Source organism: Ambystoma mexicanum, chromosome 7q, assembly GCF_040938575.1.
Source record: "Ambystoma mexicanum isolate Mex_15411 chromosome 7q, UKY_AmexF1_1, whole genome shotgun sequence".
NCBI lineage: Eukaryota > Metazoa > Chordata > Amphibia > Caudata > Ambystomatidae > Ambystoma > Ambystoma mexicanum.
The window spans coordinates 60188096-60214305 of record NC_090941.1 but is presented as its reverse complement, the minus strand read 5'-3'; the positions used below and the strand labels follow the sequence as shown (position 1 = coordinate 60214305).

Sequence of the window (26210 nt, the reverse complement as noted above, 5' to 3'; positions counted from 1 at the left end):
GCTAGCGTCAGTTGCAATAAATATACATGTCAAACACAGTAATGGCAGTACAGATGTGCTAGGTGAGACGTGGCCACAGGGCTGAACACAGACTAAGCAATAAGGGCCTCATAGGCAGATATCCGCGTGCCATGTATGTTAGCAGCGCAGAAGGAGACATTACCAGGCAGGGCGGCCTTGCTAGTGGCTGCGCTTTACAATGTGGTGGCCATGGTGCAGAAGTAAGTCTCGTTAGATCGAGGTAAGCCGATGATAGTACATGGGGATATGACAAAGGGAGGAAAAGGTTCTGACAGGATGCGGGCAGATTGCAATGTCAGAAGAGACTTACCAGCAGAAAGGTGCAGAGTCCATGGCTCAGGCTACGGAATGCTCCAGACAGGTATGGATCCTTGTGTAGAGGATCCTTAGGTGGAGGAGCCGGCACTCGCCTGCCGGCACATGATTTGGCCTAGATAGGCAGGGACTGGCTAATGATATCACGCGCTGGTGTCTGGTGGACGCCGAGGAGGTGCTGGCGGCCATTTTGGATTGGGAGCCCCTCGTGGGTTCCAGGGGTGGCCAAAGGGTAGCTGAAAAGAGGATTTAAGGCTCAAGTCGGAGCCTGGAAGGATTTTATCCTTGAAAAACAAGAATTGTAGTGTTGAATCAAGCGGTCTCCGAAATTCGGCTGAAAGATCAGTCGGATGGTGAAAGTAAAGCAGGGTGCCTACCTCTGTCGGGGTGAGCTCAGCAGAACTGCTGACCCACTACTCCAGCAATGATGGGTGCACCTGTACCTCTGGGGTCCTGTGCTTTCTGCAGGGCAGGCTCCAGACAGGGCCTTGAGGTGAGTGCCAACAGGGATTATAAGGAAAGTGAAGAGGCCAAGGTCATAAAGGCCCGGCAATTGACTGCATTAGTAGGAACATTTGCTATTAAGTCCACTGGCTATACTTAGACAGGATAATTGCTCTGTATACACATGTTTCTGCCTGATGGTATTATATGAGCTGCAGGCTCTCTGTATGGGTGACTGTAAGTGGTTAGCTTGCCTATTTTTTTATTATTTTTTATTTTTTTTAAACGTATTTTATTGGCATTTGTATTGGATGCATACAAATACAAGAAAATTAACTAAAACAATAAACATAAACAACAACAGTCTTCATGATGGGAAACAGTTCCTCTTACTTAGGTGGGCATGGGTGCAAATGGGGGTTCCAACATCACGGGAAGTGGGAGGGATCTCGGTCAAGAAGATCACCATGTCCAGGCGAGTGCGAGGGATCAGTTATGGCAAGGTAGTGGGGTTTATGGTCTGCACTGAAGTGTATATCTCTCAGGAGGGCCTTCCAAGAGTCCAGAGTGCCGCTCTCAATGTCTCCGCTAGAGATGATTCCATCTTACCAGGCTCTGGTTTCGGCTGCAGTCCATCTCTCTAGTTCTTTCATCCAGCGTTCATGTCTAGGGCCCCCTGGTGTCTTCCATGCCATGGCTATAGTTCTTTTTGCAAGGATACATGAAATGTCCATCAACTTAACAACATATTTGTATTTGCTTGGTCTGGGGTAGACCCCTAATAAGCATTCCCCAGGTGTCCATTCATATCTGCTTATCCCGGCATCAGTGCAGGTCTGTTTGACTTTGGACCACAGCGCCATTGTCCTGGTGCAAGTCCAGAACATGTGGATCAGATCAGCTTTGTCGTTCCCACACCATGGGCAAGCCGGGGAGGCTCGTTTGTTGGAGGCCGCCCTATGTGGGGTCATATACGTCCGATACAGGACGTTTAGTTGTATCTGACCAAATGTGGAGTTTCTCGACACCTTCTTATGGTATAGTAACGTTCTTTCCCATTCCTTGTCTGTAAGCTTAGTTTCAAGGTCCGCTTCCCATTTTGCCTTCAGTGTCGCACTTTTGGGGTTGGGTTTGTCGATGAGCTTCTTAGAGTCGAGAGACCGGTTTCCAGCCATCTGTGAGGTCGTGCATCTCTTGCAAAAGTGGGTCTGGGGTGGGTTCCTCATGGTTAGATTGCCTATAGGGCTACTTCTGGAAACCCTTATTAAAATTGAGCCTTTCAACCCCTATAGACTAGCTCCGTTTGGAACTGGGGTTGGTTTCTCTGAAGGGACAATTGATGATGAGACAAGGGCTATTGTGTATATAAAAGCCAACTCCCACCCATGCTGTCTATTAGCCACTGTGAATGGATTCTGTCCTCCCACGTATTCCTCATCTTAGATATATTCGCCAGTTTGCTGCTTCTTTCAGCAAAATTTCGCCAGAGGGCGCTGTGCTCGAGGCCACGTAGCTTGGTCCCGCGAAGGCCGCCATTGACCGTTAACGTCATTCGTCGTATAAAGGGCTCGAGCCACGCCCGTTGGTTCAGTTCGGTTTTTCCGAGCTTCTGCTTCGTGTATCGAACGGCGTGTCCGTTTTCTCATCGAGAAATGTCTTCTTCCTCAACTCAGACAACACCCAAGACGGGTTTTCAAAAGTGTCTGAAATGCGGAAGAAAGATGTCCATTACGGATCCTCACCGCAACTGTCTTTGGTGCCTTAGTCCTGATCACCGAGTCGACGAGTGCGGGTCGTGTCAGGCGATGTCGAACAAGGCTCTTAAGGAACGCCAAGGTAAGCAAGCGATGGGGGAAAGAGTTTTCTGCAAAAAAGACTAAAAGACTCGGGAGAATCGAGGAAAAAAATCTCATCATGAGTCGATGCGCTCGAGGTCAAAAAGTCGCTCGAGGAAGTCCTCTTCATCGAAAAAATCAAAGCGACATCATAGATCTTCGTCCTCGTCTTCTTCCTCGCCCGACAGAAGGTTAATTTCTTGTCCTTCTTAACATGATTCTTCCAAAAAATGGATGGCCTTTAGGGCTTCAATGTTAAACATTTTGGAGAAGGCGGACCCGACCCCCTCAAAGTTGCGTGAAGAGCATGCCCCTGTCCACTCTAAAAGTGACCGAGGGAAATCTAAAACGTCTCACACTACATCTGACACAAAGTCGAGGGCGTCCTCGGACGATGATTCTCCAGCGCCTCATGAGACTATACAAAAACCTTTGATGCATAAATCGAGGTTGCAAGAGGACAAAATGGCATCCTCGTCGTCGAAGTCAGCTATCGACTTGACGCGTCGTTCGACGACTTCATCGAACCCAAAGATGGCGTCGATAACTTCGGCCTCGGCGTCAAAGCCTTACTCAACATCGAAGCCCTCCTCGATGGTCTCGGGGATTCCTTCGAACATATCGAAGCCATTGTCGATTCCGTCGACGCCTTTGTCGGGGAAATCTTTTATACCGGTTCCCAAGACGACAACTATGGCTAAAACTAGGTCTATCCCACCTTTACCAGAAACAAATGTTCCACCCTCAGCCCAGGCAGGAATTCTTTTAATCTGTCTGCAATTTTTGAGGAACAACCCTCTGATGAGGAAATTACATCAGCTGGTGTTCGATTTGGGACAAGGGGAAGTCCCTGAGGAACTAGTAGATCCTAATTCCAAAATGACAGACCTTTATGACTGTCTTCAATCGGCCAGTGGCCTAGATACCTCACCTGAGGTAGAATTTGAAAGACCTGACCCCACTGATCATGCTGAACCGGGGTATAGGAGCCTTATGGGAAGAGTGATAGATTTTATGGGGTGGAAGTCAGTGTCTCCAAGATATGACCAGGACGACTTAACTGATGATATTGATGAAGGACCTCAGAAAGACCCAGTTCTTCCTTTCCACAAAGCTCTTCAAAAGAGAGTTATGACAAATTGGGAGACCCCTGAGTCTTTACCAGCTTAAACAAGAAATTTGTAGGAAAGTCTAGACCTGCTCCCTCGGATCCGGAGTATTTGTCAAAACACCCTTCACCTGAAAGTTTGGCGATTCAAGCTGTGACTGCAAGTAGACAATCAGCTTATCCCTCCATGCGCCCTGACAGGGATGACAAAAAGATTGACGCCTGGGTGAGGATAGCTTTTACTTTCAGTAGTATGGCCCTTAAATTTACTAATGTGACTTGTACATTAGCTAGGTTTACTTATACCCTGTGGAGCTGTTTAGATGCAGCGGCTGATCACATTCCGGAGGGTGAGGAGCGGGAGGGTTTCCTGGCGATAGTAAAGGATGGGAAGGAGGCTATGGAGGAATGCCTCAAGTCAGGACTGGATACTGCAGAGTATAAGCAGATCCATGGCATCAAGCGCAGTCTTGCGTAGATTTGCATGGCTAAGGAAATCTGGCTTTGCATCTGATGTACAGTCCAGATTGCTTAATATGCCCTTTGACGGCTTGAGGTTGTTTGGCAGCAAAGCAGACGAAAGCTTGGAGAAGCTGCAGACCTCGAAAGCGGCAGCAAAATCACTCAGCGCCGCTACAAGGCAACCTCAGCAACATTCTTACGCAGGCTCATCTTCCTGGAAGAGTTGCCCGTATCGCTTCTATTCCTCTTTTGGAAAGGAAGAGGGCAGGCCAGCCAGAGAGGACAACAAAGAAAACCCTTTCTTGGTGAAAAAGGGAGAGGTGCTAGATCAGCCACAGCAGCGGCTTCTACCTCCTCAGCCACTGCTGCAAAACCACTTTGAGGTCTAAACCCACAAGAACCCGGTGGGAGGCAGAATCGATCAATATCTGGACGAAAGGCGGGGCATTACGTCAGATATTTGGGCACTAGAGATAGTGACCCATCTTTACTGTCTTCCTTTTCATCAAAGACCTCAAAATCATCCACTGGGAGCCAACTCTGTCAAAATTCCAGACCTGCTCCTTCTGCAGGAGATTTTAACCCTGCTGGAGAAAGGTGCAATAGAACATGTACCTGTAGCGGAGAGGAACAAGGTTTGGTACTCCCCTTATTTTCTCATTCCCAAAAAGGACAGAGGATTGAGACCCATCTTGGACTTGAGAAATTTAAACAAATTCCTCAGGAAGGACAAGTTCAAGCTGGTGACCCTTTCTCAGATCCTTAGGCTCTTCAGCTTCACGACTGGCTGGTTTCACTGGACCTTCGGGATGCTTACTTTAATGTGCCAATCCATCTCAAACACAAAGTACCTGAGGTTTGCAATTGGCGGATCTCACTATCAGTTTTGAGTTCTACCATTTGGGCTGACCTCCGCCCCGAGGGGCTTCACCAAACTAATGGCGGTGGTGGCAGCGAGTCTCAGGAGGGAGGGGATTCACATCTACCCTTATCTGGACAATTGGCTAATCAGGGCAAGTTCACCTGAACGGGCCCAAGAACATCTAGCCATGACCTGTCACTTCCTACACAAACTGGGCTTCTCCCTCAATTACAAAAAGTCACAAATGATTCTGAGCCAAAGACTCCAATTCATCGGAGTGGTCCTGGACACCACCTCAGGGAAAGCCTTGCCCCCTGAGGAAAGAGCTTACCACATTCTGCAGATGGTAACATTTCAGAATGCCCAACATCTAGCGGCGTTCGACTTCCTAAGGTTGCTGGGCCTCATGGCATTCTGCATTTTTCTCTTGCCAGAGGCTCGACTGAGGATGAGATCCCTGCAATGGGCCCTCAGAACTCAATGGTCCCAGTTTTCGGGCGAGATGTCAGATCTTCTACAAGTCCCATCCAAGGTGGCTCAAGATCTCCTATGGTGGGCTCGCAAGGAGAATATCCTCAGAGGGGAAACTTTTTGGCAACCATGGCCGGAGATGTCTGTAGTGACGGATGCCTCACTCACAGGGTGGGGGGCCCATACCAATGATCTGACAATCAGCGGTAGTTGGCCTCAATCAGAGTCCAAACTACACATCAACCTTTTGGAGGTGAGGGCAATCAGACTAGCGCTGAAGGCCTTTCTGCCATCTGTACAGGGAAAGAATGTCCTGATAATGACAGACAACACAGTGGCCATGTACTACCTCAACAAAAGCAGGCATAGGATCACTCCCTCTGTGCAGAGAGGCGATGCAGCTCTGGTTCTGGGCAATGCAAGAAGGAATCTCTCCATCAGCAGTTCATCTAGCCGGAGAGCTGAACACGGCGGCGGACGCTCTGAGCAGGCAGAGCAGTCTCCCAGTGGGAGCTAGGTCAGGATGTCCAAGAGATCTTCGCCCTTTGGGGAACCCCTCAAGTGGATCTCTTCGCGACCGATGCCAACCGGAAGTGCGAACTGTATTGCTCAAGGGAATTTCCCCCGAGAGGAGTGCTAGGGGACGCGTTCATAGTGGATTGGATATTTCCACTACTTTACGCGTTTCCTCCAGTCCCTGTGATTCCTCAAGTAATCAGGAGGTTGAGAAAGTTCAGAAAAACCATGATCCTAATTGCCCCGGATTGGGCCAGGAGGAGTGGTACCTGGACCTTCTGGACATATCCATTTGCCCTTCAATACGTCTTCCACAAAGAGGGGATCTTCTTTCGCAAGAGGAAGGTAGAGTTCTCCATCCAGAGGTCAAGACACTCAACATTCACGCTTGGCTTCTAAGAGGTTGAGATATAAGGATTGGGACCTCCCGGATGACGTTATGGAAATTTTGCTTTCGGCCAGGAAGCTAGCAACAATATTCTTATACCGGTGTTGGAAGAAATTCAGTAACTGGTGCAGGGATAAGAAAGTGGATCCTTTTCAATGTACCACTCCCATGATGCTTTCCTTTCTATTACATTTAGCCAACTCGTGCCTCCAAGTTGGAACTATTAAAGGATATTTGGCAGCGCTATCCACCTTCAAGCGCTCCTCAGAAGAAGTTCTATATTTCAAAATGCCTTTAGCTATCCAATTTCTTAAAGGGTTAACAAATGTGTTCCTTCCTACACCTTTCTAAATTCCCATTTTGGGCTTTAAATTTCGTTTTTTAAAGTTTCTTATGTGTGCCCCTTTTGAGCCTTCACATTCTTGTCCTTTAAGGCTCCTAACTTTAAAAACTGTTCTACTGGTAGCTCTAACTTCAGCCCACAGGGTGAGTGAGTTGCAGGCGCTCTCTTGTAAGCCTCCTCACACAAGGATAAAGTTGTTTTAAAGGTCAAGCCTTTTTTCCTACCTAAAATAGTTTCAGATTTCCATCTGTCACAGAAGATCACTTTACCACCTTTTTATCCTCCTCCACATGCTAGTAAAGAGGAGGGAAGATTCCACTAGAGTAAAGGGCTCTCAGTTTCTACATATATATACTGGTAAGATTTAGACAAACAGATCAGTTGTTTGTCGGTTACACTGCACACAAATTGGGACTTGATGTGTCCAAACAAACCTTATCCAGATGGATTATCCTAGCAATATCTGAATGTTAGAAATTGGCTGGGAAGGAGCCTCCAGATGGTTTAAGGGCTCATTGAACCAGGGGCATAGCAACTTCCACGGCTCTCCAGAGGGGTATCCCAGTGCAGGACATTGTACTGCGGCCACTTTGTCATCAATGCACACTTTTGCAAAACATTATTGTTTAGACACTACCTCTTACCAAGGAGGCCTTTTAGCAAAAGCCGTCCTTCATTCAGTGCATAATTAAAAAAAACTATGGTACTCCCTCCTCCAAATTACAACTGCTATGGGAGTCTATCTAAGATGAGGAATACGTGGGAGGACATAATCCATTCGAAGAAAACGATACTTACCAACTGTAACGTTCTTTCGACTGGATGTTCCTCCCACGTATTCCTCATCGACCCTCCCAACCTACCCCTCCGTATAGTTTTTTACGCTTTCTTTGCACTTGTACTTCCTTAAGAGCCTGACATCTGCTGGCACAAAATACAACTGATGCGACCTTTAACATCGGAAAAAAACAGAACTGAACCAACGGGCGCGGCTCAAGCCCTTCATACGACGGATGAGGTCGACGGCGGCCTTCGAGGGACCAAGCTACGTGGCCTCGAGCACAGCGCCCTTGGGTGAATTTTTTTTCAGAAAGAAGCAGCAAGCTGGCGAATATTAAGACTAGGAACACGTGGGAGGAACATCCAGTCGAAAGAACATTACAGTTGGTAAGTAACTTGTTCTTTAAGTGAGTTGGGAGGTTCTCTCTACAGGCAGAGCAAAGTTGAATATGGTAACCTAATGTCTAGGATCTATGAGTGGATTGGATGGTGCCCTAATTTTAAACGAGGTGCAATGGTCCATATTTTGAATCAATTGTTTAAAAACAGAATAAGGAATTGGATCAATAACTACTCATTTGTCTACTCTTAACAATTAGCGAATGTGAATCATACCTACCTACAAGCTCATCAATATTTGAGACAATGTCCCTGCCCTGCAATGCAGAACTTCTTATTGAAATTACGGACAAATCAATTACCTTCGTTGATATTCCTTGGTGCCAGGTTTAAAATACAGGAAGCTGACAGGATATGTTATGTATGGAAGATACCTGGGGCCCTAGAAACGCCCAGGCACATCCTTACGGGGTGTAAAGCATTAGGCATGGCGTATATGACAATTTTGTGCAGCCTAGTGTACAATTGTGGAGCGATAAAACCAGATGACGTTCGGAACTATTGTATAAACTCGGAGTCTAAAAGAGTTAAAGGGATGGTCTAGTAAACATTTTTATTGTCCCTACGGGTCGGTCACGTTTTTTTAAGCCTAAGTGGCTCGATTTTAGAAAACTTTCCTATGGACCTTACCCGAGTTTTTGTCCATTAAACGCACACGAAAACAGGCACCAGGGAGCCGCCATTTTGTGATAATCCTATCATTTGCCGCATCGCCCTGGCTGACCTGCTTCTGCGGCACTAAATCAATTCCACCACCCCTGAGCCTGACAATATCAAAACATTCATATTCCCCGCCTCTCTCTGTGACGTTACTGTGCTGCGTAGGCAAACGCGCCCAGTCGTCTTCTACGCGACTCCACACCGAACCCGGAAACCAACACAGACCATCTCACAACACAGCGCGCCACAATTCGGAATATGAAACTGTACTTTAAAATCAAACAGAAACACGGTACATTTGGTAAAGTACATTTATTTGACATTAAATGTTTAGAGAATATTCAGCAATTGCCATATGAACTCCGAAAGCCATTTATTTTCTTTTATCTGTATCCGCAATGGTACACAGGGTGTTGCTTTTCGTTAAAAGAAGCACTTTGGAAGCACGGTGAACCGCGAGGCTGTTCAATCAACTAGGCACTAGTCCATCGTAAAGGTTGATATGTTGCTTCTAGCCACTAGTACAGCGTAAGGGCATGTGGGCCCTTGGCGATCATCCCATAAAATTGTCAGTGTGCTCCAGTTGTTCACACGAAGCTGCAGGTGTCTCACGAAGAATCCGTCTGCCGGTGTCTCAAACCGATGACAGTAGCAGAAGGGGAGCAAATACCTGTTATGATAACAAAAAAATTATAATTAGTCTCGCCAGCCGATCTTCATTAATATTACTCATTTTATTTATTACGCCCGATAAGAAACTATTTGCTTGCAAGGATAGTTCAATGGAGTATGTTCGGCTCTAAAATCAATGCGAAAAGTAACGAAATAAATCGAGGCCAACACACAATGATAAACGACAGTTAGTCTACATGCGTGTGGAATGGTATGATATATGATATGGCATTTGTAACGCGCCTATACACAAGTGTTTTAAGGCGCGACGAGGCAGGGGGGGGGGAAACAAGGGCAGAAAGACAACAATCCTACTAGGCCAGGTGTCTTTCAGATCGCGCATGGGGAAGGGGGGAGGGGGGTTAAAAGTGCTGTACATGGTTAGTCGAATACAAGATAAATAATGGGGCCAGCTGGTGGCAAGTGCAAGGTAAATGCCGGGAGAAGGGGCTGAAGGATACAGAGACAGTCCCGTAGTGCAGGTAGGCAGTGCAGGGAAGAGTGGCTGGGCCATGCCCATGTGCCCACTACGAACACGTTTTCCTTGCTTTTCCTAGCTCTTCATTCATTTATTCATGCATCCATTCATTAATTCTTCATTCCGGTATAAAAGTGTCTAAAGATTTACTCACATTATATTTGAAATTTCCATTGTGTCTCTTCGTAATGCAGTCTGTAAAACGGACCGTGCTCTTGACAACGATTTTTCGTATACTGAACTAAAATGAAACTCGGTCTAGTTTCTGAATTTTCTGCTTTATCGTCTCTTACGTTATTGCGCACCCCCTTCAAATGTAGTTCTTTCGGCATGGTCCCTGTCTCAAGGTAAAAAAACAATAGACCCTTATACTTCCAGTGCGACGTGTGGGACTCTTCTGGGCGCGATCTGAAAATCAAAGCCGCTGACTTCGCATTCTTTATTTGCAACATCACGTAGTAAAGGCATCTGTGAGAACTTGAAGTTTAGAATCTCTCAATGTAGTGCGCCTCAATGTGCAAATGCGAACTGGCTTCTCTCCCAAATGCCACGGCCCGCTTCGCGCGTTCTAAGGCCCCCAATTTTGTCCCCGTTGTCTGCGAGCTTTGCAGCCCCAAAAAATCATAACTATAGAGACATTTAATTTTTGGCAGAAGGTCAGGGAAAGTATAAAGTACCACAAGAGTTGAGTTAAAAGTGAGATTTATTGTTTGTTTTATTATTTGCAATACGCAAGCCTCCCCTCCGTTAACAGTGCGCAGCATTTACATTTACATGAGATGAGACATGAGAAAAATATATACATACACATATATGAGGTGAATAGAGAGAATTCAAAGATGACACCCAGCTTGTTCGCCACCCATGATGGTGAAGGTAGGTGTTAGGGTTACAGGTACACTGTACAATAACATTTATTTACAAAAAGACAATCGTATTGCAATTATTTAAACCGTGATTTGTACTTCACAACCAGCTGTGCTCTGGGTGGACATGGCACAGTTGCAATGGATCACTGCTCTGCACAGAAACGTCCAAAATTCCATATCTGTGCTTCTCTAACACAGCAACAATAAGGCCTTTCACAAAGTCAAACTGCATTTCATCATAGACTGGTTTGATCACCCATTGCTTACTTAGTTTTGAAAACACCTTAGTGTAGCGAGGCATCCTTACTTTACCCCTAATCCTAGATTGTTCACGTCCAACATTGCTGTTATGTGCCAAGACCGCTAGTAGAGTACGATGTTTCATGCCCCGAAAGCTAAAATGCAAGCGCTTTGGACTGTACTTTAGGCACATATTGTGGAACACCTCCAAATCTCGTGTGACAGAATTCTGTCAGTCCTCTCAAATCTCTTGATAGAGTTTTGTCGAAAACAATCTTCTCAATGGCTTTGTGTGTCGGTGAAGATGGAATCAACCACTTCTTCTTCCGTGCCTCCTCTGGGGACAAAAGGCCATGTTCACATTGGTGGAAATGTTGATTTTCTGTCCAGTGGTGAACGTTGGTACAGTGGTGCATCAGTGACCGCCATTTTTCAAGTAGTATTTCCACTGACTCTTCACAAGTTTTTGAGCTCCACCAAAGATGGTTGGTGATAGAATGGGACCACTGCAAAATACTTTCAAAACCTTTTTTTTTTTCCTGCAGCCGAGATTTTCTTACTGATTGATTTGGCAAGATGCCATACGTCAAATTGATTAATATATGCAGGAACTGCTCTCTCATTGTCTTGGCAATTGAAACGTGTCTGTCCGTGGCTATGAGGTCGATGTGCATTCCCCTTGATTGTAGATATTCCACTGATTTTATAAATCCTAGTTTCTCCATGGCCACTGAGGATGTACATTGTGTTACCTGCACGACCACCGAACTCACAATCTTCTTACTATCCATGTCCTGAAAGTGGTAGGTGCAGTACTTGGCAGAAAGTCCAGGGCTGTCGCACTGTCCATCGCCGGCTAGCCTGAAACGTTTCCCTTCAAATGTACTTATTAGAGACAATTGTTCAATTTTCCAAGCATCACTAATGGCCGGAAACAGATAATCACGGGTATATGTAGTACAGAAATTTAGAAATTAAATGGAGTCCCAAAAACTGAAAGAAAGCCTCTAACTTTCTAAAACTGGAGCCACTAAAAAGTGATGCAGCTGCACACAGTAGATTGCCTGCTGGCATTTTCCCCAGCATCGTTTGTGCAGACCATGAGAACCTATGATTTAATCTACAGGTGGCATTTATTTTGACGTTACTGCCTTTTATTTGACGAGTCACATTAATCAATGGCTTCCCACATACTTTCCCTCTAACGGAATGCACACATTTCAGCATACTTATAATTTCCATCAAACAACTGTCGAATACAATGTATTTGCTCTCTTTCATTAGACTGTCATCCTGCGTCAACGTTGTTTCGGCCTGTGACGTTGCGGAGATTTCAACACATTGGAAAGTAATATCACTGATACCAAGTTCTGATGCGTCTATGGATGCTGCGGCTGGTTCATTCTCTGTCATTTCGACATCTATTACTTCAACATTGATGGGAGAACACAACAATGTCGACATGTTTTTCGGTGGCAAATTTTTGGCGGGTGTAGATTGTGTGAATTGATCTGCAACTACTTCAGAGATATCTTCAATACATTCAATATCATCTTCTTGTGGTGATGCGGTCGCACTGTAGCAATGGTCCAATGCAACTTTGTTGTATTCTCCAAACACAGTTAATTCATGTTCTGGCCATTGGACATGAGCATCTCGAGCCTGAACACGCCTCGCCTCAATTAATAGTTCCTCCATAGTGTACATGGTCTGGCAAGCAACATCTCTCATTCGCTTCACTGTCTGTGTATGTATAGTTCTGAAACCCACGGGTAACTAGAGGAGAGATTGGAAAGGGATGTTCAGTTTAAACACAAGATAAAGTGTAGTCCAATTGACTGGAAAAAAACATAAAATAGTCCCCAGCACAAACATTTTTTTAAAGTTATGAACTGTTTGTAACAAACCTTTTTTTGTTTTTTTTTCTTTGCAACTTTTTTGACTCGACCTTTAACATCTGCACGCTGTAGCTCTGATTCGTTTCCGCATGTCCTCCCTTCCTCTTGCGCTGCAACGACTATATTTTCTGTATCCGCATAGACAGCATGGAATGAGGCTCCATCGTCTCCCTGAAACATAGTACTTTCATTATTATGTATCAAAATATTGTTAGCATAAAACACACGCGAGGACGAACACACAGGTACATCTCAATACCCAAACACGATTTAAACATTGTGTGCAACTATCAAACGACAAGTATTCGACCAGTGATGATCTGTCAGTATCCATACCTCTGGCTCTGCATGGACTCCCACGAATGATTGTATTGAAGAGGAGGCACCAGCATCTCCCTGAAACACAGTACTTGCATTAGTATGGTTTTCAATATTGGAAACATAACACACACTTGGGGTCGACGGCACAAGTACATATAAAGAGATAACCACAGATGATGCATTGTCTAAAACAATCAAGGAAAATATAAATATGCAGATTTCATCGACTTATTTCTCTGATTCCTTTACATCTGCATCATCAAAATGAGATGTGATTGTAGTGGAAGCTCCGTCGTCTCCCTGAAACACAGCACTTGCGTTAATAGGGAATAAAGTATAGCAAATGGAATCACGTTATATGATCACGCATGATGGAGCTGTCAGTATCCATACCTCATGCTGCTGAAGAATATCTATGGATGTTGCAAATGTAGTGCGAACTTCCGAAAGCTGTTGCGCCGATTCGTATACGTATGGTCCCGCTTCCACTTGCCCTGGAATTACTTGAATGTCAGGCTCTGCATCAAGTGCAGGGGTTGACGCTCCATCAACTGCCTGAAACATAGTACTTGCATTTGTGAGGATTACAATAGTGAAAACATAACGCACACCTGGGGTCGACAGCACAGGTACATATCAACGGCTAACCACGAATGAAACATTGTGTAGAACAATCAAACAAGAAGAATTCCAGCTCTGATGATGACGCTCGATGGAGCTGTCAGTATCCATACCTCCTGCTGCTGAAGAACATCTAGAAATGTTGTAGATGTGGCGGAAGCTTCAGCATCCCCCTGAAAGACAGTACTTGCATTAGTATGGATAACACTAATTATAACTGAAAACAAACACCAGTGGACAATAACTAAGGTGTATATCAATTGGAAAGCACTAACCAAACATTCGGTAAAATAATTACACGATAGAATAAAACTATTACTTGACATGCATAAAACAAATCTGTAGCGGATTAGCCTAGTAAGATTACCTGATACGTGCTAGAAGTGGTTGATAACTGTGACCACGTCAAGGATGTAGAATGTTCTTGCTTCAGATTCAAGGGATAGTCAAGAAGTTGTAAAGGTAAATTAATGATTGATAATGAAATGCCAATATTAAAAATAGCCATGTAAGGCGACAGAATACTTGAAAAATGCTCAATACAGCACAGTTCCCTGTTCCCATATATATACATTTCGTTTGTGGGTTATGAAATCAAAAAAAAATATATTGATAAATGTCATTATTCAAAAAGCTATACACTCATATCAATATCGAAATTAATACAAGGGATAGAACACCTACGATATCAATTAATCCATTCGGCTACCTACACACTACCACAAGGCCTAAAGCTAAATCCGGACACTTGACTCACCGGTGGCGGAATGTGGACGAATAGAGTGGGAATAGCGTTTTCGATCAATTTCCGTGTCGTTCGCCGTTTATTCTTCTTTGTTACCCAAGATGTTGTGTACATGTCCAAGGAAAAGTGCCGGCTGCAGATGCGGTATCGATCACCCCTCGTGTCGTGTAAGACTTGTTGGACTCTACTTTCCAGCTCATCCAGTGGATATCCGCAATGTCTGACCCATTCTCTTATTCGATCAACAGTTTTCGGGAATACATGCATTGTAGTGCCTTCAATTTCGCATGTGTCTTCGAAGGGCAACCGCTAATCGAACAGGCAGGCATTGTTGATAAATCTGAAAAGTAAATATGGACATTATTATGCTATCTTCATGAATAAAGATTTGATACAAAAGTAAATGAATCATACAATGATCAATGCAAGGTTTGTTTTGGTCGCAGGAACTATACCAGTTCATTATGTGCGGCTAAGTATTTGCATAAATGCAGAAATGTATAAATGATGTGACTAAAATCTGAACATGTGACTCGTCCCTTGGATGTTCTGTCTTGCACGAGAAGGAAACATGCTTACATTATAGACTGGACACCCGAAGGATTCAATTCGATGACAAGAGACAAAGATGAAAATAAATAGATCTATTGCTAGCATAGCAATGGAAACTCAAGTCAATAGCAATGAGACCAATGAACATAGCAATATTGTGTACTCTACTCGCAAATAGATAGAAATTTAAAAATCTGCGAAATATGACTAGGATACATGGCCTTACCTTGACCAACAAACTGTTGGATTCAGCAAGCAGAGCAGTATGTTGCAGGAGAATAGGTGGGTGGCCACAGGTAGCACACTGATGGGCTTGCTCTAAGCGGTCACAGAAGATCACGGATAACACGACGACGAGCAGATTAGCGTAGATCTCAGTGGTTGCCAGGTAGCACGTTCAGGAGTTGACTTGCAAAGCACAAAGATGTTCTCATGAGACATATCAAGTGGTTTATAAAGTATTAGAAAAAGGGGTGTGTTTGTGAATGAATGACGTATGTATGTCATGGTATTAGGGGGGCGGCCTGCTTCAAGGGGAGGCCTGGCTGGAGACACGGGGTCTGAGGAGACCATGTGACCGATGGCCCCTTGGCGTGGGATACCTTTTGAAGTGTACATGCAGTTTGGCACCTTGGCCTTTCGTGCCCCTGACAGCCCCCCATGCCAGTGCTCATCCACTGGCTCAAACCGCCTTTGATAGTATATCGTTGCTTATCAATAACAAATGCCACATACCGGAGATTCTTGTGAGCACAGACCCGCACTTCAACCGGTGTATTATAGTGGTCAAGACCCTAAGGCCTGTATAATCCAATGGTAATTATTAGTATAGATATGTCTGACTTTTATAGAGACATAACCTACTGAAAGACTTTGAACAAGTGTTATTTAGTGCATGCATTATCGAGAATATGTTATGTTAGCTTAGATAGATAGTGAACACCCTGCTTCACAGCGACCAGACCTTCACCCATTCGGAGCACAGATGTCCGACGTCCATCCTTGAATGGAGACACACTTGATTCATTTAAAAAATCGAAACAACTGTTGTTACAAAATAAAACACCACATATATTTTATCTTATTTTCATGACACAAAAATACAAGACTTTAAAGATTATACAGGTCAGGTTGCAGCACAGCGAGAGAAAATCCCCTGTACTGACCGCTGTCACTCGGGAACGTTTCTCTAATGGCACGAACGTCACAGGCGGGTATCACTCTTCGAACGCGGTGTCCAAGCCTCCCGTGGAGCCACCATGTAAAGGAACGATAAGCTACCAGCCTGTACCACCTGTGTAAAGGAATGAAACAAACTGTTTTTAAATGACCAAGATAAGTTTAATAAACGTTTGTTGTCAATGACAATTCTTGTAACTAATGACATTCCGCACGGACAAATGCTATCTAGACAATGCACACTATTGAACGACTTTCATGCGTTACTATGATATGAATATATAATTTTGGATATAGTAGAAGAACATGAAATGGGAGTGGCATGACAAGCAGAGTATACTCTCTCGTTGCTCGGATTACGAGGACGAACAGTTGCGCGAAGTTCGTGCATAAGCACCATCATTATTCTCAACACAGCCCATGTGAGGCAGGCTGCCCTGAAGTCTGGCAGCTCGGTGATGCATTGCGGTCATGGCTCGCCTTCCGAAATGTAGGCCAGGCATCCCGAGTTTTCTCGGCAGCAGCAGTTCTCCTCCTCGGTTGGCATTAGCTCGCACCGATTGCATGTGCACCAGGTGGAGACGACGTCCATGCGACTAGGCCTAGGCTCTTCATCTGTTGATTCGTCCTGCCAACTGCCGTCCGAATCCCCATCGTTTTCGCGTGCTTCCCTTTCCAGTAGTAGTTCCTCTGTATACTCGGGCTCGTACATGTAGGGCATTATTGTAGCCATTGTGTGGTAAACAGAGTAAAATAATTTACCGAGATGGTACAGGTGTTCCCACGGGCTATAAGCGGCGAAGGTAGCTGACCAGAGCACAGAAACGAGTCACAAAATACTCTAAGTAACACAGAGAGAGGAATGGAATCGAAAATCTGCTGCTGTGTGTTGTGAAACGGTCTGTTTATACTTATTGAGGAAAGAGGCGTCCTGCCATTTCCATGGCGACACGTCATTAGCTGAAGCGCAGCGAATGTTGACACAAGACGTGCTTTGGCGTTGGGAAATGGGCGGTACGAGTCTGCTGAAGACAGGCTCGGGGGCGGGGGAATTGATTTAGTGCTACAGAAGCAGGTCAGTCAGGGCGATGCGGCAAGTGATAGGATTATCACAAAATGGCGGCTCCCTGGTAGCTGTTTTCGCGTGCGTTTAATGGATGAAAACTCGGGTAAGGTCCATAGGAAAGTTTTCTAAAATCGAGCCACTTAGGCTTAAAAAGCATGGCCGACCCGTAGGGACAATAACATTTTTTACTAGACCATGCCTTTAAGATAGCCTTGTTTCGACTGGTATCTTATTTCTAAAAGCCTCCCTGGTGCAAATATAGAAAGGTCTGCTGAAGAATTCTAGTTGAATGGATACAATGAGCGATATTGAGTCTCTTTGCTTAGGTGTTGGGTGGGGTTGTGCCCTTTATATAGCTCTTAACAGTTCCAACTAATTACCTTGTGTGTACCCTGCTTGGCTGCTCTGAAATTGTTTTAATATGTATTTATGCAGTCCACTTAAATGGACCCTCGCTGATTTTAATTGTAATATTTTAATTGTATGGTTGAAACTTGATTATGTTTTAGTGGAAGTCTATAATATCAGAGTTGCCAAGTTCAGTACTCATATTAGCTTGGTGCTTCCATTGGTATGCACCGTTTTTAAGGGCACTCTGAGGTGATGATTCCAGTAACTTTAGAACATCTTGAGTCCAGATCCTTGAATTGTGTTGATATACTAATTACCTAATTTAAAGAAAGTACGACCTCCCAACTGTGATACTGTGATTTTGTGATTGTCTACACATAGACGGATGTATGTAAGTACACGTGTGTATAATTGAGTATTTAGATTTGTATTCATTTCCTTGCATTTGAAAGCATTTTTAACTTGGCAAATTTGTTGTTTGTAAAAGTTCTTTGGACTGTATACAAATAAATAAATAAAAACGAATTTGGTGGAGGCTGTAGTGCCACATGACAAGTATACTCTCAGAACTTTCCGAGGGTATGCTGAATAATAGTCTAGATTTGTGGAGGTGTTTTTTACATTGTGTGCCCCTTTTAAGAGACTTGCTGCAGAAGAATGTGGCCTTTGATTGGTCTTAGTGTCACGACCGTGTGTTTCAGCAGGTCAAGAGGAAGATGACGGCTGCCCCAACCTTGTGCATGTTGAATCTTGCAGGAAGACGGTATTAACCCTTGATGCAGGTGCTGTGGGAGTAGGAGCAGTACTCGCTCAGGGTTGGACATGAGGTAGTGATTGCGTTTGCTTCTAGAGCCTTGTAGGGCGCTGAGAAGAATTATTCTATGCTTGAGCGAGAGGGGGGGGCGTGTTATTGGGCAGTGTTCCATGTCAAGTCTTTTTTTTTTTTTGTGTGTGTGGCATACAGTTTTTAATGAAGACGGATCACAAGCCGTTAGTACACACACTGGTAGGGAAGAACATGTGTGTCACCTAGGATAAATTATTGGGCCCTGGCCTCACAAGAGTATAATTTCTCAGTGACATGTATGCAGAGTTTAGGTAATGTGCCTGCAGACTGCCTGTTCCGCCTCCCACTTGAGAGTATGCACAAGTTGCCTGATGAGCAGGAAGCCATGTTGCACAGATGAGCTAGTGAAGTGTGGTGGGGGGGTGTTATGGATTTCGAGAGATGGCGTGAAGAGTGTGCAGCAGATGTTGAGTAGAGTACGCCAGTTGCTGGAAAGAGGATGGCGAAGGCATTTCTCAGGGGCAAGTGCAGTTTGACCAGGTCCAAAATTAACTGTGGGTGGAAGGTGATATACTGTGTAGAGGGGAGAAGGGAATTACATCTGTTATTCTCGAAGTAGCTCATAAGTGGCATTTAGCGTGAAGCATGACCACAAAGAGCATTGGGGAGACTTATTGGTGCTGACGTAGAGCTAATGGTGGCTAATTGTTTGCCGAGTGCAATGAGCGACAAGTCTCATGTGTTGGAACCGCCTTTGTGTGCGGACAAAATACTGATGCAGAAGGTAGCGGCTGGACATTATTGGTCCGCTGCTGGGGTGTTATCAGAGATTCAGGTTTATTCTCATGGACTACCATAGTAAATGCCCGTATGTAGGAAGGGTAGATGGTGAGACTGCAAATTCATGGTAGAATTTTTGGATGGTGTGTTCTGGAAAGAAGTGTCTCCCGTCAATAGTGTTGGCGGACATTGGTGTTCAGTTTCTGTCTAAGGTGTTGGCGGATTATCTTGGGAGTGCAGGAGTGAGACATGAAATAACAGCTCTATATTGTCCTAGACAGAACAGGTTGGTGGAGAGATTTAATCTAGTTGTAAAGGGGACACTGTAATTGGCCCTAATGTCGAAATTGGATGTTGTAGTGACTGTGAGGGACATGGTGTGGGTGTATAGGGTTACACCACAATCCACTACAGGAGTGTCTCCGTTTGTGTCTTTATAGGTGAGGAAGCTGGTTAGTTGGTTAGCAGCAGAATGGCTGGGTATCTCAGGCACCTTGATTTGAGGAAAGGAATTGGGTATATGTGGAACCGTTTTGTGTTGGTGATGAAGTGTGTGTAAGGCATGCCAGAGTGAGAGGGAAAACTGTTCTGTGTTTGTCGAGCCCTATGGGGATAAGCAAAGTTTTTGGAACTTTAGGAATATTAGATGATGTAACAAAATGGAGCGTAAGACAAATTAAGTGTTATGAAACCGAGAGGAGAGTTTGTGAGAGGAGGAAGTATGCGGAAGGAATGTTGAGTGGTATGATGGGGAGTAAGATCGGGGAGGTCAATCCCAGAGAAGGAATGTATGCAAGAGGCATGTCGATTGGTGTAGGAGATACAAGAATGAATGTGATATCTGGAACTGTCATTTCGGGAATGGTTTTAGAACCGGAGGATGTGACACAGCAAACTATGCTAGCGTCATGTCGTGGGCTGATGAAGGGAACACTGGAGAGCTGTTGTAGAAGTGTGTTGGAGATCAACAGGCAAAGGTAGAAGGAATACATGCTTGTGCTGTGCTCCTGCCAAGCTGAAGAACTTTGTTTTGAGTTTGCTGTCTAAGAGGGGGGTTCCTAGTGGCGAGCTTGTGTTGCATCTGTCGTCTCACAGCAGCTCTGGTTCCCTGCACTGTGGTAGCCATGAACGTGGCATTTGAACTGCATTTGTGTTCGGCCTGGGGTGGGGGCGCAGAGCCATTGTGGGGATGGCGGGAGGTGGCTGCACGCAGCGCAGCTCCTTGATAGAGCCACTTGACAATAAAGGTGTGTTACACCTAAGCCCTCTCCGAGTCATCCTTTGTCAGTCTACCCCCCACAACACAATGCAGTAAAAAGGTGTTTACCCATAGTGAAGCCAAAACTGAAGTACAGCTCCCACCAGTCTACTCTCTAAAACTAATAGAATCACCATAGGAAAGGAATGGAGTTCTCAGAAAGCACCCCTGGGGACTGGGAGCTGTTTGAGCGACTGGCAGCAGGATTTCAATAGAAGTCACTCTGGACATGAAAATCAGGTCCGAAATCCCAAAAAGAGTGGGGGTGGCAAAAAAGGTTTGAGGGGCCCTAAAAGGAGGGCCCCCTTAGCTCCAAAATATGAATCCTGTCTGAACAGAAGGGTATTGGATGTTCAAGGACAGCGTTAGAAATTGAGATTCAATGAGCAGGAGCTAAATCCCAGCTCCTAGGTGTCGAGCATCGCCCTGTAGGTAGGAGCTACCACGTGGGAACCCGGAACTACCAGGGATGCTCCTTTAACTCTTTGTCCATTTTGTATAAACCATTTTGTTTAAATGTTTATTAGATGTTCTAATTCTTATTTATTAACATTCTCAAAGTGAATGTCACATTTACAGGTTTGAAAGGCACCATTTGGCTCTAGGAGCCAAAAGTAGCTCCCGGTGGATGCAGGCTTATCCAGTTAGTGTTTATGAAACATCCAGTCTGTAATCTGCTGAGCCAGCTGACATAAGCATCAAAACCAAGGGCTGGCCATCTATGGGAGAATACATGTCCATAAGATGAGAGGGTGGATGCTGGTTTCAAGCTAACCAGGCTCCACTAAGCTAGAAGCAGGAGCTAAATAGCCCCCAGCTCCCTTCAATTTCGAACCCTGAAGGAGTAGGTATTGAGGTGGATATGAATCACCGGTACAATTGTCAATTTGAAGAGTACTTTTTGCCACTATCTCCGAATGTTTAATTTGGTGATCTACATATAGGGCAGTGGATTATGCATATAATAGTTGCAAATGTACAAAAGTAGTAAATACTTTTGTAATATACGCCTGCTTCCTTTGTTTCATGACATTTTTGTAGGGTTTTATTCCAATATGTTATCTTGTTATGCTACTTTTCTTATTTTCCATCTGATGTTTAAACGTGCTTGTCTACATTTTTCAGGTTTCTTGCTGAATATCATGAGGATTTCTTTCCAGAATCGGCCTACGTAGTTGCAAGTGAAGCATACTACAGCACCAAAAATCCTCGGGCAATTTATTAATACATTTTGAACAGTGGAAACCTACTCTGCATAGGTTGTGACCGTGCTGTGGTTGTCATTTATCAGGAAATAAGAATTTTCATTTGGCAGAGTCTTAGATGAACACTGTAGCCTATGGCATAGATGGACCACTGTTTTGACTGAGCTATACCGACATTATGGTACGCGTTTAATCATCACTTCTAGGTGTCAGAAGTACCGAGTTGGATTTCAAAGCAAAAGAAAGTCTTTTGTAAGAACAGATTTCGTATGTCCACAGCAAACATTTCAGGAGTTCATAACAGCTGCAGCAGGGCTCTGTCTGTGATGCATGTTGTATCGTGATTGAAATAAAGGTGGGTGCTGCTCTTTACCAAGATGGAAACCAAATTCTTGCTCTGAGAAACAAGTTTCATCAAAAATAGCTTTCATTGGTTATGGGACTGACCAAACATTCAATTACTTGATGTACACATCACACATTTTCGTTTGTATATTTTTTTGTCAGTAACTGTGGTGTTCTGTTGCTTAAATAAAAACTGGAACTGGTTGCTGTTAATTTATTGATAATTTTAGCACACCATCATGTCAACTGCAATCTACAAATATTCCTCACATTGACTTTAACTGCTAAATAGTATTTGTATACTTGAAAGATGTACTAGAATATCTCCACAAAGCAAAAGACTATTGCATTATTTTTTTTTCTAATGCAGCCTCAGAAGAGCCTGTTCTGTTACCGGAGTATTAATACTGTGCCCAATGCCGCCAGTGTGGTCTTACAGACCTGCAGCTTGTCTGCACAAGTGGCGTATTGTACTCCCACTAGGGATGAACACGACCTTGGTCTGGGAAGGAAGATAAAGGCAAAACATGAAAAATGTGCACCCTTACAGAAAGATTGCAGGAGACAATGGGATATCGGGGCATGGTTATGGAAGTATGCATATGTGATTAGTTATGTAGGTGGGTAAGTCAAAGTGTCAGCAATATTGGTGAACATTCCATACCACATATTACAGTACCAGACAGTCAGTGCATGGTTGCGAGATAAACTCAAGATGTACTTGAGTAACCCTTTGAAGGATGCGGGCTTATCCAGATAGTGTTTATGAAACATCCAATCTGTAATCTGAAGATGCTGAGCCAGCTGACATGAGCATCAAAACCAAGGGCTGGCCATCTTTGGGAGAATACATGGCCATAAGATGAGAGGGGGAATACAGACATAAAGACAAGTGCAGCCTTCAAGGAGACTTGTACAGCGATACATGTGGATGGTGATATGTCTTGTGCACTTTACAATGTTAATTTAATGATGTTGCATCCCCAAAACATGCATTTAATAAAGGTGCTCCCAAAGTATGTGCCCACATTATATCCCCTTAATGTTGCACTGTCTTTATATGCTAGCATTACCATCAAAAAGATAAATCACGGAATCATTGCTGTCACTCTCCTCAGTCAAGAACATGCACATAACCCACTTGACAACGCATAATAAATTCTGCTGCACTCGCACACCAACTGTCATACACACAAACTCATCTACAATTGCACATACTTTCCAACAGAGCACACTTAATCATACACAAACGCACAGTCACACACACACACAGGCCTTAAAAACACACACACGTAATCCCTTAACTTTAAACATGGGTATCTCTAACTGTGACAACACATTGATATATGTTAAGCAGGGCGCAGGTAGGAAAACACTAAGTGGTGGCGTGCCTGGCCAGGTACACGAGCCTAAAACAAACACACAAAGGTTGTGCAGTAAAATACGAAGCAAGCCATTTCTTAAGCAAGTGTAAAAACAGATTACAAACAAGCGGTGGCAGGATCATGAGTAGAAATCGCAAATGTGAAAACGCTGTGTGAATACATAATCTCACTTGACGTCTGTGCAGTTAGAATTGCATTGCCATAAAGAAGCATGATGTCGCTAAATCTCTTAAGTGTCAATATAGAGAGCTCACCCTTGCCTTGAAGACTGAAGGACATGCTACTGTGATGATATGGCATCTGTCCCGCCGGAGTACAAGGCCGAAAAGTGGCTAAACTGCATTCTTGGTCTACGCGATCCCAATCATAAAGATGAAACGGGCACAGTTAAGAGATATACCTCCTTCACCTTTTGTGGTAACATGGGCAGAGGGGAGGCTATTCTCTCTAGGGTGTGAATGTGATCCAGTAGCAACCCAAACCGCAAATAATAAAAGTCCAAAATAAAGGGACTGTCCAATCAAGTTTCTATAGGCATGTACTTTAATAAACATACAGGGGGGGACTGGAAATGGATATCATACCCTATACATAAACCCAAACACGTTTTCAAACAAAATTTGCAACCATGTCATTTTAAAAGGATACTTTTTTTTTTAATGAAAAAGGTGCAACATGGTGGCTTACTAGTCTCCTTCCGCTCCTTCCAACTTCTTGCACCTCTCCCCTGGAACTCACTCCCTCTTACAATCCGCTCTACCACGGCCTTCCCCCTCATTTCGCACTTCTCTTAAATCCCTCCTCCTCCATTCTCCCCCTTGAAAACTTCCCCTCTGCCCTCTCCACTTCCCCTCCTCCCCCTCCCTGATTCCTCTCTCCCCTCTCCTACTCCTCTCTCTCACTTCAATTTTCCCTCGCCTTGTCCATCTCCTCCCCCCTACCTCTCCCCACTCCCCTTTCCACCCCCCCTGTTTATTGCTCTTTACACTGTTTTGTTGAATGATTCAAGATGTAAATTTTGCTCCCATTGTTAAGTGTTGTTGTTAAACTGTATTCTGTTGTTCCATTGTACAGTGCCTTGGTGTAAAGCGCTCTATAAATAAATCAATCACTCAATCTCCATGGTCCCAAAAGGGGATCACGGGGACAGGGCCTAAAAATACGTTTTTTGTGTTCTTAAGTAGTTCTACCGTGTCGACCCAGACTTCTGTTTGTTCTTCTGCAGGTTAAACTAGTTTGAAGAGTGCCAAATCAGCACTGTGGATCCTGTTGGTTCAATTTGAACAGGGGTTCTGGGTTTGAATGCTGTTCAAATGCAGTTAGAAACTGCACAAACAGGATTCCAGCTGCAGTCTTTTCAGGTGCTGCAACTCCAATCCAGGGAATCCCAACAAGGGGGAGGCTAGGTTGTTACCCTCATTTGCGAATTGAGAGGTGCTCGGTACGTCCCTTTTCATTGCAGGGCACCTTGATTTCTATGAAGGTTAATGATACTTGTAAATTCGACCCTGTGGCTTGCATCATAATGCGTGGAATAGGGTTCTCAAAAGATTGCAGGTGAAGGCTCCATATGCTCCGCCGCTTGCCTTATGGAATATAGAGGCCCTACAACCAACATGTGATGGTGCCATAGCTGTGGATTGAGGGACATTGTGTATCACGCACGCACATGTTCGATTCATATTCTGGGATGGGGTGGAGGGCTTTGTATTTCAGTACCAGTTGAAGCAAAGTTTGGGGCAAACTTTTGCTGTTGCTTTCAATATTTTCACATGCGGGTGGCTTTTAAGGCTTGGTAATCCTCCATTCCAGTAGAATCTTTATCTCTACCTTTGCTGCAGTATGTCCTGAATTCGGCATCTGCTAAATATGTAGTTTCTTCAATATATGGGACGATACTGCGCGACACCCTAAGGTTGGCATTAAAGTGTAAAGAGAAATGGGAGGGAGATGTCGGTGCTACCTTCTCAGAGAAGCAGTGGGGTATGTTATGTGAACGTGCACACAGGGTTGCGGTAAGCACTAGACTTGGTCTTATTCAATTTAAGACTCTACATAGGCTGTACTTGGCCCCACCTTGTCTCCGATTGGTTGATTCTTCTGGGGACAGGAGGTGTCCTAGGGGCGGAGCGATGCAGTGCATTTTCTTCAAATGGTATGGTCCTGTCCCCAGGTTCAGTTATTTTGGGGAGAGGTGGTGGAGGTGTTCACTAGAATGTTGGGTCACAAGGTCTCGTGTGAACTATTATGTTGTATGTTTGGATGGCTCTTGGGCTTACTAAAGCATTCCCGAAAATTATTGATTACAGGTATGATATTAGCGAGGCAATGTATTTTAATAAGGTGGACCAGTTCTGTGGTTCCTGTTTCGGGTTCCTGACTGTGGGATATGATCATCTTTAGCAAGGTGGATTGTGATTATGGTGTAATCTGTGCAGCAAAAAATAGACCTAAAGTTATCTCTGGTCCTCTAGTGGCATATCTGGGTACTCTAGAACTTGGGGATGAGAGGCAAGAGGTGGTGTCTCCAGCCCCTCTGGAATCTGGATGGGCGGACAGTACTGGACAGAGGTCTTGCAGCCCGAGTGGTGGAGGGAGTTTGAGGGCACAGCATATTGAAATTCAGAGCCGGAATTCGACACTTTTGCTACGATAGAAGGGTGATTGTATTGTGCCCGAAGTGGAATGCACAGCCTTTGTTGGTGGGCTGTCTGTTACCTTTCAGTGTGTTGCACAGCCAATGTATTTTGCAAATGTTTGTCCCTGTGCAAGATGTGAACCTAATAAAGTTTTAAACAAAAGAAAAAGGGGGCGGCTCTCAAGTACTTGCAGGTGTCCTTCATTGAGGTTAGGT

General features: G+C 44.4%; 1 protein-coding gene across 1 annotated transcript in view; it reads left to right on the top strand.

The window, feature by feature from the left end:
- Positions 1 to 22175, top strand: part of MSL3 (MSL complex subunit 3) — a 263983-nt gene extending 241808 nt beyond the window's left edge. Inside the window, exon 13 of the mRNA XM_069640759.1 lies at positions 21547 to 22175. Within this exon, the coding sequence (XP_069496860.1) occupies positions 21547 to 21646 (100 nt within the window). The 3' untranslated portion in view covers positions 21647 to 22175. The remainder of the gene's footprint in view (positions 1 to 21546) is intronic.
- Positions 22176 to 26210: the final 4035 nt, after the last annotated feature.